This window comes from Helicoverpa zea, chromosome 17 (genome assembly GCF_022581195.2).
Source record: "Helicoverpa zea isolate HzStark_Cry1AcR chromosome 17, ilHelZeax1.1, whole genome shotgun sequence".
Classification (NCBI taxonomy): Eukaryota; Metazoa; Arthropoda; class Insecta; order Lepidoptera; family Noctuidae; genus Helicoverpa; species Helicoverpa zea.
Window position 1 is genome coordinate 232909 of NC_061468.1, and position 15388 is coordinate 248296.

General features: G+C 40.2%; 3 protein-coding genes across 3 annotated transcripts; all 3 read left to right on the top strand.

Annotated features, from left to right (window-relative positions):
* The first annotated feature begins 6601 nt into the window (after positions 1 to 6601).
* Positions 6602 to 12341, top strand: LOC124638461. Its single transcript, XM_047175432.1, has 6 exons — positions 6602 to 7090; positions 7378 to 7558; positions 8760 to 8936; positions 10729 to 10907; positions 11168 to 11348; positions 11760 to 12341. The coding sequence occupies exons 1-6, from the start codon at positions 6962 to 6964 to the stop codon at positions 11942 to 11944; spliced, it is 1032 nt and encodes a 343-aa protein (XP_047031388.1). The 5' UTR covers positions 6602 to 6961; the 3' UTR covers positions 11945 to 12341.
* Positions 12342 to 12880: 539 nt separating this feature from the next.
* Positions 12881 to 14092, top strand: LOC124637995 (pheromone-binding protein-like). The gene is made up of 3 exons (XM_047174763.1): positions 12881 to 13000; positions 13455 to 13638; positions 13782 to 14092. The coding sequence occupies exons 1-3, from the start codon at positions 12881 to 12883 to the stop codon at positions 14090 to 14092; spliced, it is 615 nt and encodes a 204-aa protein (XP_047030719.1).
* A 284-nt stretch (positions 14093 to 14376) lies between these two features.
* Positions 14377 to 15182, top strand: LOC124637994 (general odorant-binding protein 1-like). The gene is made up of 3 exons (XM_047174762.1): positions 14377 to 14520; positions 14611 to 14791; positions 15001 to 15182. The coding sequence occupies exons 1-3, from the start codon at positions 14389 to 14391 to the stop codon at positions 15180 to 15182; spliced, it is 495 nt and encodes a 164-aa protein (XP_047030718.1). The 5' UTR covers positions 14377 to 14388.
* Positions 15183 to 15388: the final 206 nt, after the last annotated feature.

Below are 15388 nucleotides of genomic sequence, written 5' to 3' on the forward strand. Positions count from 1 at the left end.
AACTTCTATCCTTATGTATACCTAATCGTAGTTAGAGCTGCATGTGTATGTATTCCTATCATTTCATGACGCTCTTCAGTTTTCTTATTACGAAGCAAATAAATCTCAGCGGCACCACAATAACAATCCCAATGGAAATAGTTTCCTGCACCCCACCTTTATGAAGCCTCCTCCAAGAATTTCATTCGCTGCACAGCGTGACGTCACAGACATAAGTGTCGCTATGAATATGGCGTGCAGTGCTGCCCGGCCTAAGGGCGGAGAGATTTATTACCTTACTTACTCCTAGTGCTTATTAAACGCTTGCTCCGAGCTTCCGATACGCATACGCTCTCCCTTTCTACCTTATAGCGAGTGTAAAGGATAGTTGCAAGTTTCTTTCGTGAATAAGATTTGAAAAGGGAACTTTAATAGTCCCGTTTTGCGTTCGTGATTCGGGATAGCGTAAACTTTAAATTTTGTTCGTGTTGCATTAAGGTTCAATTTAGCTTGTCATAATCGTATCGTCTGTCTAAGAAAACTCTTGCGATATCTCAAATCATTGTTAAAATTGCTGGTAGCTCTTGGGATACAAGTGCATTTATAACCTTATGTGTCTCATTATAAGGTTGTTATTTGAACATCAAGTGGAAAGTTTTCAGGGTGCTAAACTACTGAGCAGCATTATCAATCATTGTTTGTGAATCTAATAAGACTCGAGGATTTGAAGGATGAATACACGGAGTGGATGCGAAACTTTACCCATTTGAGATATTACGTGCTTATTGAGCTGAGAATCAACATTTTGAATAAGATTAATTTTAACCAGTAGCAATTTCATTGAGGAAAAACACAAGGCCCATTTGAATTTCGGATACTACTTACTTACACATAATTATGTTATCATAGAATTTTACTTGTTATAAAGTCATTTTGAACTCAAGTTGCATTTTGTCAAATGTAAACCTAATTTCCAGTGCGCTAATATACCAAAATGTTCTATAAATTAGAAATGCAAAACAAAATTAAAACTTCTTTAAAAAATTACATAGTGCAGTGTATATTGTGATAGTGTAAACCAAGTACCCTGACGATGACGGAGCACTGGTCTTGGCTGACGGGCGCGCCCGCTGCGGAGTACACATACAGCCCGCCGACCCGGCCCAGTCGGCCGCCGCAGCGCCCGCTCGTCAAGCTGGCTACCAGCGCGCATCTGCACACCATAGCCAGGTGAGTCACACAGCTTGCTGGCGAACTCGGCGACACCTGAAGTTTATTCATTTATTTTTTAAACATACACACTATCATCACAGTATTACCCAATATGATATGGCATGCGATCAATCTTGGAGATGTTTTGACCGTTTTGTTTGATGTTATCGGTATTATTCGGCAAAAAATTACAGATCTTGCTAGAAACCGGAACAAAATTCAATCAGTCGTATTTGCAAAATGTAAATATAATGGTGATTTATGATCTGATACCGATACATTCACGTCGTGTATGTGTGAGTCATAGAACAAGCAGCGGGTCAGACTGGACAGTCGTAAAATAAATCACATCGCGCGACAAGATGACTTACATGCATAGTGAGTCCGGTCAAGGTGAACTGCCTTCTGACCAGTCTGCTTGAACCCTACATCTTATTCTATGGATATTTTAATCACTACATAGTATAAGGCATAGTCGCTTTTTCTGTCCTTATATCCCTATGTCCCTTTGTACGCTTAAATCTTCAGAACGGTTATTATTAAATAAATATAGTGATTGAAGAGGAAGGTTTACATATATCTATGAAACATGCGTTAAATAGTGGGGAAATACGGTTGTCCCGTGCGAAGCCGGGGCGGGTCGCTAGTAGTATATAAAAATAAGTTACCAGGAACACTTCAAAATTAGCTGAGTTGTTGGAATAAACGCAGAGTGCGTCGTGAATGCAAAGTCGTGGATATTAAGTCATTGTTTCCTCACATTTGGTATTCAAAGCGCTGTTTTCTTGAAAAATTGTGAATTCCCCAAGGAATCTATTTCCTCCGGTAACCAATTTATCGTTGTCTGCACTGAAATACGTGGCACGCGAAAATCAACCTTGTGACTTTGGGGAATGAGTGAAAACGCTTTTCATAGTTTTTCAGGAGTGCAAGTAACTTTGTTAAACTTTACTTCTGTTTTGACTTTTACGAACTAGTGTTTCACCTTTATTTTTAACCTGTATCTCGTTGTACGAAGACATATTTTTCTTTGACACTCTCCGCGACGAAATTTACTAATGGTGTTTAAAAACAAAGTTTTATTTGCACTCGGCTGTGGTACTTTGGTCAAGATAAATTGCAGTTTGAGGTGTAAAGATAAGTTTGTCGCGGTGCAGACTGCCCGACAGGGTGATGGATTATTGCAGTGCCTCTGAGTATTTCATTAAACTTGATGTATGGACATGTACGTTCAGTTTTAGGAACGAATATTGGAAAGTTATGGTACCAACCTACGACAGATAGATTCATAAAAATCCTATGTAAGTATAATTTATAATTTTTGTGTACTATTTGAATTGTTCGAATTTTCATTACTTATACATATGTATAACTTAAGGAGCTTCGTAGTCTGTACATTGCACGGATGACAATTCATCAAATCATAGAAAACAGACGTGGACAAACATTCAGTTTTCAGCACCTGCTCCGTCTGATTTACAGAGAGGAATGAAATACATCTCATTTCCAACTGTCTGCCAATGTTACTTACAAATTACCGTATTTCAACAATATGGAAAATATAACAAAGAAAAAATAAATTAAAAAAATTTGCTGCATCCAAAAAGAAAATATCTTTCTACTTTATTTTATTACGCTGCCAATATTTCGTGCACAAATATTTCCGTTTGTTGTTTCTCACACCTGCTCCTGAACTGTAAAATTATAAAACCACACACGACACAACTTTATTTGATGGAAAAAACATAAAAATTTACATATAGAACAGGCCGCGGATTTTCGCGGGAAATATTTATTTCTCCCCTGGCAACACTACGTGAGGCGAATGGGGAGTGATCGCGAGGCTGGCAACACTGACTATTACTCATTGTGGCCTCCCCCTTTAGTTTATAGGCTGAATACTGTGATTGTTTTGTGTCTTTGTGGAGAAAGAAAACAATGTTTATCTTTTCTCCAATAAAAAAAGTTAAATAAAACAGATGTCTACAAAACAAACCTGGTTTGAAGTCATTCTACCCAAAACTATGTATGCTTTTCATTCATGTTATTGACTGAAATATTTTCATGCATGTTTACAATAATTTACTTTTACCCTCTTATCAAAACTTGCATCAATACCATTAATTTTCCAAATTACCATAAATAACGCAAGAAAAATCACCAGGTACGCAGCTTAACACCATTAGTGAAAGAAACACGAACATATTCTATCAGCGCGGCGGCCATTTTGCTTCTCCCCTTCAGAAGAGCTGTCAAAGTATACTCATTACTGCTGACAGATCGTTGCCTTGCTTACCTCGACACCTATGATGAATGGGTGGCCGTCAAGGTCTGCAGGGAAATTACTGGGATTAATGATACGAAACAATAATATTGTTTATTGTACCTATCATTACTGTCATCAAATAATGCGGGATTTTAAAGGTTAACGTGATCGATAAGGATTTAGACCCAGACCAATAAAACCAGAAAAATTAAAAGGAAAATCGTAGTTTACTAAACGAGGAGCTTAATTGTCTTATTCAAGGTATGTTCATTAAAACAAAGTAGCTACTAGCCATACCTTATCTTCACTTTTATTTGACGTTGGAATGCCTTTCTTCGTAGCAACAATCTTCAGCTCCTGAACATTTCAGTAAAACAGTGCTCCATGATTCACTCACAGTAGTTTCTAAGATAGTAAGTTTAGCGGTTCATGATAGGTACATGCTATATTCAATTGAGTTCAGTTGTCAGTAAAACGCACTAAAAGTGCAACCATATAATTTGATTTTAAACCTTACTCGGTGGAAAATTAAGGTAGGTTTGTACTGCTAAATGAAGATTAAGATTTATTTACATTCTTCTGCGTAAGAAACTTAGTTTAAGACTACTGTCGACATTTCAACTTATTTATTGTAAAACCTTACTCTTAATTATCAACTTCTGCATTTCTACACTGCACTAACTTAAGTTAATTATTGTCTACTGCGAAAATAAAATAATGTTTCTTACACTCCCCCATCGCAGAAAGAGTATTTTTAGGGTTCGATATTTGAGTTCAAAAATCATTTTTATCTTCTAGACTAGAGGGATAAAGTAAATTGAATTTAAACGCGGTTCTAAATAAACTTTGCACTCTTAATTAACAAAAAACCCAATGATGTAAATTACCTGTACATCACCAAAATCTTAAACCTGTATTAAACTTACCGATTCCATTTACCAAATTTTCCCTTAAATCGCGTATTACCGTCACCCGCTGCAATGCATCACGCTAGCACGTGAGAGGGTAGGCAGGCGTCACGTATGTACCCCGCAGCCAGTGGCGAGCAATGGCCCGTGCTATGGGAAACGTGGCCCGAATCCTGAACTAACGTGGAAACTGGCCAAACGCTATTGTAGAGGTGGTGAAAAATATACGTCTTTCTAAAAGGATTAATGGAGTTTTTTTGTAAGGGAAATAATGGTGCTTTTCGTATTTTGATTTTGGGTGCCCAGCTGGTTTATTTCACGGAAAGGAAAATTTTTAACCGACTTCCCAAAAAGATGTGCATTCTCAATTTAGCTGTCTGTAGGTTTTGTATGTTTGCTCGCTTTTACCAATTTTATTTTGTGACATTAAGTCATTATCGCTTCATTTTATGTTGATAATTTTTGATGAAATATGAAAATCTATAAGTATAATGTACTTTTATTTCAACTCTTAACCAAAGTCAGGTGTTATATATAATAGGGCACGCCACCATCGTGGCGGTAAGTCCCCTCTTTGAGGAGTGGCTCGGGAGGAGTCACGGCGCCCTCACGTACCGCATGACGCAGGTCCTCACCGGACACGGTTGTTTCGGGAGGTACCTGCACCGCATCGGTCGTGAGGAGGCGCCCGGGTGTCACCATTGTGCGGACAGCCCCGAGGACACGGTGGACCACACAGTCCAGGTGTGCCCCGCATGGGAGGGGCACCGCCGGGTCCTCGTCGAGGCTTTGGGCGGCGGCGACCTCTCGCGTCCGGCCCTGGTTCAGGCCATGGTCCGGGGCGAGAGGGAATGGGATGCCGTCGCCTCCTTCTGCGAAGCGGTCATGCTCGAGAAGGAGGAGGCGGAACGCCAGAGAGTTCGCACCTCTCATCCCGGCCGCCGCGCTGGACCAGGTAGACACCATGGGCGCCGGGTGTCGCGAGATGACTCCCGGCCACCGTAGGCGTGGGTCTGTGGGCGGTGAGTTCGGGTGGCTCATCGTCCCTCTGTCTTTCTAGACGACAGACCCGTGTCGACGGCGCGCGTTGTTCCACGCGCTCCTCAAAGAGATGTCAGCAACCCCAGCGTTAGGCCTTGGCCCTGCTGGGCCCCGGCAGGCCTTGGCCTGCCGGGGCTGCGGGTTGTTCGAAAGAGATACCGCGGCCCTGGTACATAAAAGGCCTATGACGGAACACGACGATTTTAGTCAGTAAGAGTCTGACACTCCCTCACCGCTGCTAACCCACAGCGGGAGGGGTCATTTGATGATTTTACGTCGCTAAAAAAAAAAAAAAAAAAAGGTGTTATATAATACATTTACTTGTGTTTGATGGTTCTCACCTGCTTTACTTTTAAGACTAACCTCCACAGGTGCAATATACGGGCTCGTACTAACAACAGATATCGTAAAATTGTATTGCGAGTTGAGGCTGTTATTTTGCACCTGTGAAGGGTTTGTATAACCCTCGAAATGTACAGACGATCGTTCGTGATTTGATAGCGTCTACGTGACTGATTTAATACATAAGTTTGAACGATTTCCTTACTGTAAGAAAATTGTCTTGATTGACAACAAGTTGACAAATATGGTAGGTAATTTTATGGTAGGTAGGTGATCTCTAATGGCGTCCACGGCCGATTTCGGCCACGGCGGCTGTTCTCATTTAAGGAGAACAGCCAGCTGCGCAGGACATATTATAGTGCACAAGCATTTGCGCAGACATAGGTGCACTCCCTATTCCTTCACTCTCATAACCCGATGGGACGGCAATCCGACACGACCGGAAAGAGATCAGGCGCAGGGCCGACATTTACGTGCTCTCCGATGCACGGGTGAATCAATCTCCAACTTCCAGACTACGGGCTGCTTTGTGAAAGTTTAAGAAAACCCACAAAGCGATTTCGGCCCGACCCGGGAATCGAACCCGAGACCTCGAGCACAGCAGTCGCGCTTGCGACCACTAGACCAACGAGGCAGTCATCTCTACGAAAGTACTATACAATAACTCTTCGTCGCAGTCGGGTGGAAAAGATTCACGTGAATAATTTACTACAGTTTCCTATACAGTGTTTATGCAAAATCGTTTAAGCAGGTAATCCACTTGACAGGCGAGACGCACCTAGGTGGTCCAAACGCGCCTGATCACAATTTATGATCCATCACTTATGCTGTATTGATTCTATTTAAACATACACTTGATTAATCGCTGTAGGATCGTACCTGCGGACCTAGCCTGTGGTGAATGATACGTGAGCAGTAACTACCAGTCATTAGGTAAACCACCAGGTTCGCTATGACTGGCAACATGCCATCACACCATCATTACACGTAGCATGCGTATTACCTATGTCTTTGGACAAAATCATCAGCTTGAGACCGACTTAGGTAACACTGTAGCTAAGCTAAACCAATCTAGACTTTATGCCTTTGAGATAGGGGTTGTTGAACCCGCAGATGTGTTTGTTTGATTAATAGTATACAATTGATAGAAGTAAAAAAAGTTAAGCTATGATATAAATGTGGTGTCCTGTGTGTGAGACTCACTCGATACAAGATGACGTCGAAGAGTTGTTTGTTGCTGGTTGCCATGGCGACGCTCACCGCCTCGGTGATGGGCACTGCCGAGGTGATGAGCCATGTCACTGCCCATTTTGGAAAGGCGCTTGAGGAGTGCAGGGAAGAGGTAAGATTAATTATTTACTACAGATAATTAATCGATTGGTTAAAAACTACCTTTAATGTTTTGCTATGTAAGCTAAAACGAAACGAAATAAAGTTAAAAGTTAAGTGCCGAGGACTGACCAACACGGCACAAGTTGACCATTAGTGTAACAATTTACGAGTGACCTATTTGAAGATTATCATGATACCTATATGGGCATCTACGTATGTATGTAACATTTTAAATGCTTAAATTAAATAAATGATTTGACTTTGACTTTGAAACTACTTATCCCCTTGCGCTTTCAGTCAGGGTTATCAGCGGAGGTGTTGGAGGAGTTCCAGCACTTCTGGCGCGAGGACTTCGAGGTGGTGCACCGGGAGCTGGGCTGCGCCATCATCTGCATGTCCAACAAGTTCTCGCTGCTGCAGGACGACTCCAGGATGCACCATGTCAACATGCATGACTACGTCAAGAGCTTCCCTAATGGTACGTTGCAGTTCATAAGATGAGAGACTCTTGGGTATTCAGTCAGGTGGAAATAGTGCCGCACCTTCAAATATGTGACTGGGTCCCGCCTGCGGTTTCGACCACGTGTCCTAGGAAGTACTTCGAGTGCATGGGGATAAACAGTAGCTTATAATATTGCTCGATAAATGGGCAATCGACATAGAAATAATTTTTCAAATAGGTCCAGTATTTGAGAGATTAGCTCTTTAAAACAAACAAACTTCAGCTTTATAATATTAGTACCTTACGACAATTCTGACAGTAGGAACCAGTCGGAATGTCAACAACTTCATTTCATAATTAATTATAGGTTCCAAGAATTAAGAAATTAGGACGAAACTACTACCGCGGACTGGTCTGCTTGTTACGAATAAGTAGACTGTAGCAGTTGTAGACTCTCAATTGCAAATTATTCTTTCTAGTTTCGAAAATGGCTATTTCCTTTATTCTGTCAGTGTATTTATTGTGCACTCGTGATTTACGGCTGTTCACATAATTCCTTCGGTTGCACATGCAACTGAAACAAAGGTCACGCGAGCGTTGCAATCTGTCAGCCATATTGTTTTACCTGGATTTAGTACTGCGACGACTGCAGAAGACCGTGTTCTGCAGTTACCTGCACGTTACGGGTTAAAGTAGTTAACTTGGGAATTTCTATATTCCTTGTCTTTGTTTTGATAGTACTGTTTGATATCGAAGTAAGTCTTTTTGTATCAAGAGAACATGATTAATTTGTAAAATCAAATAAGTGAATACTTACATAATATTAAGGATCATTAATAGACTTGTAGAATTGAATTGCATTCGCTATGCAGCGTACAAAATAAGTAGGTCTATCATTAGCCGCTACGAAAGGATTTAGCAATATCGTTGTGTAACACGATTGCAATAGACGTTTATTTATGTACCTACTTATGAATGTTGAATTCAGTCATATAATGTTAATGATACATTAGAAGTGTTTCTTAGAAACTGAATATGAATTAAGACATCCTCTACCTACATATATGTTTAACTTTGACATGACAGATTATATGATTCATCCATCCTGCAGCATAAGTCCTAATTTCATCTATTAGTGGTCGGCGCAGCATGATTTTTTTTATTGACCTTTAGGTATCTGACGTATTCTTATGTGTAGTACTTTATATTCATTCTATCCATATCGTCTTTCCCACAGGTCATGTCCTCTCCGAAAAGCTGGTGGAACTGATCCACAACTGTGAGAAGAAGTACGACACGATGACGGACGACTGTGACCGCGTGGTGAAGGTAGCTGCGTGCTTCAAGGTGGACGCCAAGGCGGCCGGTATCGCGCCCGAAGTCGCCATGATAGAAGCCGTCATGGAGAAGTACTGATGATGGAGAGGAACCTGATGATAATGGACCACTCACCGCTTTGAAACTGTTAGGTTAAATGCAATGGAAAAATGTAAAAAAAAGATTTGTTGTTATTATTATAATGTTTGTGATAAGTGAATGTTTGAAGTTTTTTTTATCTTAAATTCCTAAAGTCCTTATTAAAAAGTCACTATTCGTATCAACGGACCCGAAGTTATAATTTATACATATTTGCATTTTCAAATGTCTCTCTTAGAATTATAACTATTAATTAAAATTATTTATGTCTTCTTAAAATGTCCTTAATTATACACTGAACATCTGGAAAACGCTTCACAAATGACGAATTAGTTACGAACTGTTACAATGTTACGCAACTTGCACTGGCATTAGACAAATTATGTCTTGAAATCCTATTAAGTACTATCTTGAATGGAAATAATCAATTACGCACACGAGTCTTAGCAATGCAGATTTGTCACCCATCTCGGTTTTTTATCCATACATTCGTGATACCATCTGTTATAAAGGTCGTGGTGGACTAGTGAAAAAAATCATGGTAGCCAGTGGGTAGATAACCAACCTCTCGAGTATGAGGATGTAGGTTCGATTCCAGGTCAGTACCAATGCTGGCCAGTGGCCAGTGCATCTTTTCTAAGTTTGTACATACTTTTTATCTTGGACACCAATGACAGTGTTTCGGAGGGCACTTTATACTGTAGGTCTCGGCTATCATTGAACAGCTTTGGTTGTCGTGACGGGTAGTCAGACGGTGACACCCAGTCTTATCTAGGGATATTGGGTTGCTAGGGTAACTGGTTTGAGGAGGTCGGATAGTCAGTCGCTCCTTGTAAATCACTAACATATTTTAGAAAAGGCTCGGGAGGTGATGCGATTCGTAGTTACTGTAATATAAATCCCACCAAAAACATTAAATGTAAAAAAAGCCAATCCTCTACGCAATTCCTCCACCGTAAAAAGTTTTGAGATCGCATGGAAGCCAAGTCCTGTTCAACTTTATTTGTAATAATAAATCAATATTTTGTGACTATGTCAATAGTTTTGTTCACATAACAATGATATTGACTTGGCCATGACCACTATCTGTAAATAATTATGTATATACGCATGTAACGTTTGTTAGACAAATATATATGTATGCGTGTAATGTCTGTTAGACAAAGGAGAAACAAAATTAAATTATTTATTTGAAGCGATAAAGATTTTACGTGTATGTTTATAATAAATAAATATTGAATTAAATTTACACGACAGCAAGATGTTCTAACAGTGTGAAAGCGCAGTTACATCGTTTGTACACAGGATTTTCTGCTCGGTTTTACCGAGCGCCATACATATATACTTACATCGCAAATTGTCGTGTGAACACAATATGTACTTTAGAATCAATATCCTATCAAAAGCAACTCCAACCTGGTTCCTTCCTGGTCCTTAATAGCCTTAATTGAAGGAATACATAAAACCGCTTCAACCAACCAATGAATAGATAGCTGAACTCGTATCCTCTGCTAACATAATATTTACCCGAGATCCAATGACTTCAAGAGCTTAGACGGCGACCAATTCAATTAAAGGAATTCAACAAACTGACCTACGCCATGTTGACATGACAGCTGCTGACAGCCCAGCAATACCTGACCACAGTGTTTATCCCCAATCACATCCACACGTGATCATCATCAGAATTTCCATGAATGAAGCTACATTAATTAACTCACTCGTGTAATTAAGACGAGGGCTCATTGTCGCGTCGGCCTGACTTCTAATTAATGGCTAATTAGAGCTAGATATAAGCGAGGGCTGTCCATGTGGGGGCACAATGGAGTTCCATCGATCGACCATGATGTCGGTCAGGCTGGCGCTGGTGGTGGCTGCGTGGTTGTTCATCAGGGTGGACGCGTCGCAAGATGTTATTAAGAACCTGTCTATGAATTTCGCTAAGCCCCTAGAAGACTGTAAGAAAGAGGTGAGTTTGCCTATGGAATTTTGTAGAGAAGAAAGTTCTTTCAATTATATACCATTTCATTAAAATAAAATATTCTTAACGAACCGCTGAACAATGTACAAGAACGCTGTGCATTTAGACCAGAAAATTCTATGGTATAGCAAAATCTTTTAAAACCTTTATTGATGTGCTTATGGCTCGTTCTCTTGAATGATTTATGATCTTTCTCAACTCTTGTATTTATTTGCCCATAAAATAACTTGTGTTCCTTAAAATTGTAGATGGATCTCCCCGACTCGGTGACGACAGACTTCTACAACTTCTGGAAGGAAGGCTACGAGTTCACGAACAGACAGACAGGCTGCGCCATCCTCTGCCTCTCCTCCAAGCTGGAGCTGCTGGACCAGGAGCTCAAGCTGCATCACGGCAAGGCGCAGGAGTTCGCCAAGAAACACGGCGCTGGTTAGATACACATTTAGAGCTATGACAATTATAATAGTCCACAAGCAGGAGAGTAGGTATTACAGTCCCTAGTAAGAGCTGTAGAATTTCCAAGTTGTTCTCCATCTATTTATTCTTCGAAGCTATCTATCTATAAATATGTATTCCAAAGTGCGATAGTTCAGTTTATTCCAAAGGGAGTGCTTTACAAAATTAAATGTGACTCAACGAGTATTCCGAACGATTGAAGCGGAAAATTGATCGAGAAAGTGAAATGTCACGCATTTTCTATTGGAAAATATTTCGACAAGATTTCAGATTTAGATTGAGATTTAAGAAAGACTTCAAATATAGCTAGTTTTTGTTAATTTAAGCTAGTAAGTTCACTGAACACGGAAACCAAAAACCTATCAAAAATAATGATCCTTTCAGACGATGCTATGGCTAAGCAGCTGGTAGACCTGATCCATGGCTGCGCGCAGTCTACTCCTGACGTGGTAGATGACCCCTGCATGAAGACCCTCAACGTGGCCAAGTGCTTCAAGGCCAAGATACACGAGCTCAACTGGGCGCCCAGCATGGACCTCGTCGTCGGAGAAGTCTTGGCCGAAGTTTAGACTTGCCTGGAGATTTCTGATACCTTACCTCGATTTATTTTTATGTCTATATCTTTTTATTTCTCTTACATACCTTTAAAAGCAGGAAGCATAACTATACTTAACTGTTCCTTTGTGTTGTATTATTTGTCGCTTGCGAAAATTCTGTCTGCTTTCGACATTATGCCTACGCATACTTCGTTGCGGCCTTTTATACAATGCTGTGTATAATCTTTGTAGTATCTGATTATTTCTCTTATGTTATTTATTAGTTGATGTTCAAACAGCCTGGCATGTTCAACGGACCGCGGATAGAGTAAGTCGTGCAAGTGAATCTCCCGCCTCGCCAGCGCGTCAAGGGAAGGGTAGTCTTAAGCTGCAATACTTGATGTGATCTTATTAAAGCAAATCTACATCATCGTTTTCTTTTATTTTTCATTGTACCAACATAAAGAAACTAATAAAAATGAATTTCTGATTATTTTGAGTTTATTATGTAGATAACAGTGTTTGTAAATCTGTTTCTCCCCTTTCCCTTTTTACTTCAACGAATATGCTAAATATTACTAGATATATGATGTATTCAGGCTTTATTTAAATGGCATACAATTGGCTTTAATATAAGATATCCTAGTCTGCAAATGGGCGCTTGAGAAGTTACAGTACATTAAGATTTTAATTCGACTAGCTAGATTAAATAAAACAAAGATAATTTTCTGTCTGATCAGAACTACGAGCAGATTATCCCTTAATCAGAAACAGTTTAAGTAAGCCACGAGTATCTTGACCACGCTACACAATCTAATGCGATTATCTCAATACATCGAAAACACGAATTCAATTAACGAAGTAATTAATCCAACACGTTGTTCAATCACTTCAATTTATTCGCCGACGGTAACATTATACTTGCTCTCATTTAAATAAGAAACAGTAGAACTTTGAGTACTTTCAATCATGAAGGGGATTTTGGTGATAGCTGTGGTGTTACAACTGGTGCTGGGGAGGAATGAGGACTCGGTGATGAGGGCCATGAGCAGCAGCATCGGAGACATGGTGCTCGAGTGTCAGGAGGAGGTATTTTGTACGAATTTTATAAAGTTCTGTTGAAATGAATTGAGATAACGAAATTGTGAAATTATACGCTTTATGTAAAACCAATAAAAACTCATAGATATCTAATCGGTCGCCATATGAGTTTGGGATCGGATTAGAAATAATTACGAGACGAATGTTGAGTAAATACTAAACAATGATAACCTTACATTTAAATATTAAAAGCACACATAAAAGTTATATAAGTATGGGTATTTCCACACGACACCAATGATTTTATAAAAAAAAACATTCCACGACACTAATACATTTTTGGTATAAAAAGGCATTTTATATCAAAAATATTCTTTAAATGGCTCCGAAAAAGTGACGTGCACATGATGCTCCGCTAAGTACCAACTAACAACCTCTTGATGTTTCTTGAGCTTCTTTATTGATACCCTCTTATTTCTACTAACGTCGTCGACATCTCCAGATGGAGTTCGGTAAAGAGGTGATACAAGATTTCCTGAAATTCTGGGATGACACCGCTGAACTCAACAGTCAAAACATCGGCTGTGTTCTCGTCTGCGTCTTGGAGAAGAATGAACTCATCTCTAAAGATGGAAAATCTATAGTAGCCGCAAACGTGAAGGAATTCTACAAAGCAGCGGGGGCGGGTAAAATATTAGACTTCTTACAGTACCTACTTAACCAAACATGGCAGCCACTAAATAGACATTGTATCAGACGTATACTATGTATTCTATTCATTAGAATTACACTTAATAAAACTTTCATTTACATTTAATGAACTTTTCAGACGATATAATGGCAGACAGGTTAATAGAACTGCTGCTTCTTTGCAAGCGAGCTACGAATGCAATCACCAGTAAGTGTGAGGCCGCGTTTGAGCTGGCGCAGTGCTTCCGATACGGCATCGTGCAGCTCCGCTGGGCGCCGCAGAAGGACTACTGGAACCGCACGGAGCTGCCCCCAGGAGCCGAGCCCGAACAGGTGTCTGACGACCAAGTGGCCAGAGCGATAGAAGCCTCCAAACGACGCAGCAATGTCAAAGTGGAAACTTATAGCGGTCTACGACGGCTCTTTGATTACGTTTTCAAAAAGAGTTAATTTAAATGATTTATGTTTATTAATAAACTTCTGAATCATATCTGTTTTTTTTTGCTGTAAATTGGCAACACTCAAAGGCTTTAATTGTATCTCGTTTCCATGAAAACTAAAGACTAATGAAATTGGCAAACGCGTTAACTATTTAATGAGCGGTAATTAGCCGACACTTGTACCAAACGTCTCATCACCTGCTCACGATGACCTGCTGTCAGTAATTAGCCACGGTTGTAAAAAAGTGCTAATTCCTGGTATATAAGGAACAATGTAACATCACTCCGGTGGATACACTGTCAGAAATGGGATCGAGACACGTCTTTTTCGTGCTCGTGGTTTTGGCCGTAAGTGTGAGAAAGGCAGAACCTTCGAAAGATGCTATGCAGTATATTACTTCAGGATTCGTTAAGGTTTTGGAGGAGTGTAAGCACGAGGTGAGTTTTCAATATCATTTTGAGAGAAAAAAATTGGGAGAAACTTTCGAGAGTTAATCAAAATTGCAACAAGCCAATCAATTGTTCTAGCTGAACTTGAACGAGCAGATCTTGGCAGACTTGTTTCACTTCTGGAAGCTGGAGTACTCGCTGCTGGGCAGAGACACGGGCTGTGCCATCATCTGCATGAGCAAGAAGCTGGACCTGCTGGACGCCAACGGCAGGATGCACCACGGCAACGCCGCCGAGTTCGCCAAGAAACATGGCGCTGGTTTGTTACATATCCATGAGTTCTTTCACATTAAGTTCGGATTACGTGCAATTTGATAAAATCATTTAATTAACATTCATTTTGGTATTGCAATAAGAAGCCAGTCAGATCCGTTGGAGGGAAATTGAGGATCTATCTCCAAGTGTGCAATTCAATATTAAGGAGTGCTGTTTCTCGAAGGTTACAAAAATCTTGTTAAACATTTACAGGAGATGAAGTAGCGTCAAAGATAGTGACTATAATACATGAGTGCGAGAAGAAACACGAACAAGACGGTGACGAGTGTCTCCGGGTCCTGGAGGTGGCCAAGTGTTTCCGTACCGGCATCCACGACCTGGATTGGCAGCCCAAGGTCGAGGTCATTGTCAGCGAGGTCCTCACTGAGATATAGAAAATTTATGTGAATAATACACAGATTATAGAGATGGTGTATTATTTCATAGAATGATTCCTGTTTCCAACTTCACGTCAGTATCATATTTCCTTCAATTTCCTTTTGCCTATTTTTTTTGAGGCATACAAGTTTTGCCCGCTGCCTATACTAGATCGTCTCTAAATAATCAGAATTCACCAATGTATATTTTAGAGTGATTTTGA

Coding starts and splice junctions, on each gene's coding strand:
- LOC124638461 (XM_047175432.1), top strand. CDS start 6,962: ATGACGTCGAAGAGTTGTTTGTTGCTGGTTGCCATGGCGACGCTCACC. Junction 7,091..7,377: donor TTGAGGAGTGCAGGGAAGAG/GTAAGATTAATT, acceptor TTGCGCTTTCAG/TCAGGGTTATCAGCGGAGGT. Junction 7,559..8,759: donor CGTCAAGAGCTTCCCTAATG/GTACGTTGCAGT, acceptor TCTTTCCCACAG/GTCATGTCCTCTCCGAAAAG.
- LOC124637995 (XM_047174763.1), top strand. CDS start 12,881: ATGAAGGGGATTTTGGTGATAGCTGTGGTGTTACAACTGGTGCTGGGG. Junction 13,001..13,454: donor TGCTCGAGTGTCAGGAGGAG/GTATTTTGTACG, acceptor CGACATCTCCAG/ATGGAGTTCGGTAAAGAGGT. Junction 13,639..13,781: donor CTACAAAGCAGCGGGGGCGG/GTAAAATATTAG, acceptor TGAACTTTTCAG/ACGATATAATGGCAGACAGG.
- LOC124637994 (XM_047174762.1), top strand. CDS start 14,389: ATGGGATCGAGACACGTCTTTTTCGTGCTCGTGGTTTTGGCCGTAAGT. Junction 14,521..14,610: donor TGGAGGAGTGTAAGCACGAG/GTGAGTTTTCAA, acceptor CAATTGTTCTAG/CTGAACTTGAACGAGCAGAT. Junction 14,792..15,000: donor CGCCAAGAAACATGGCGCTG/GTTTGTTACATA, acceptor AAACATTTACAG/GAGATGAAGTAGCGTCAAAG.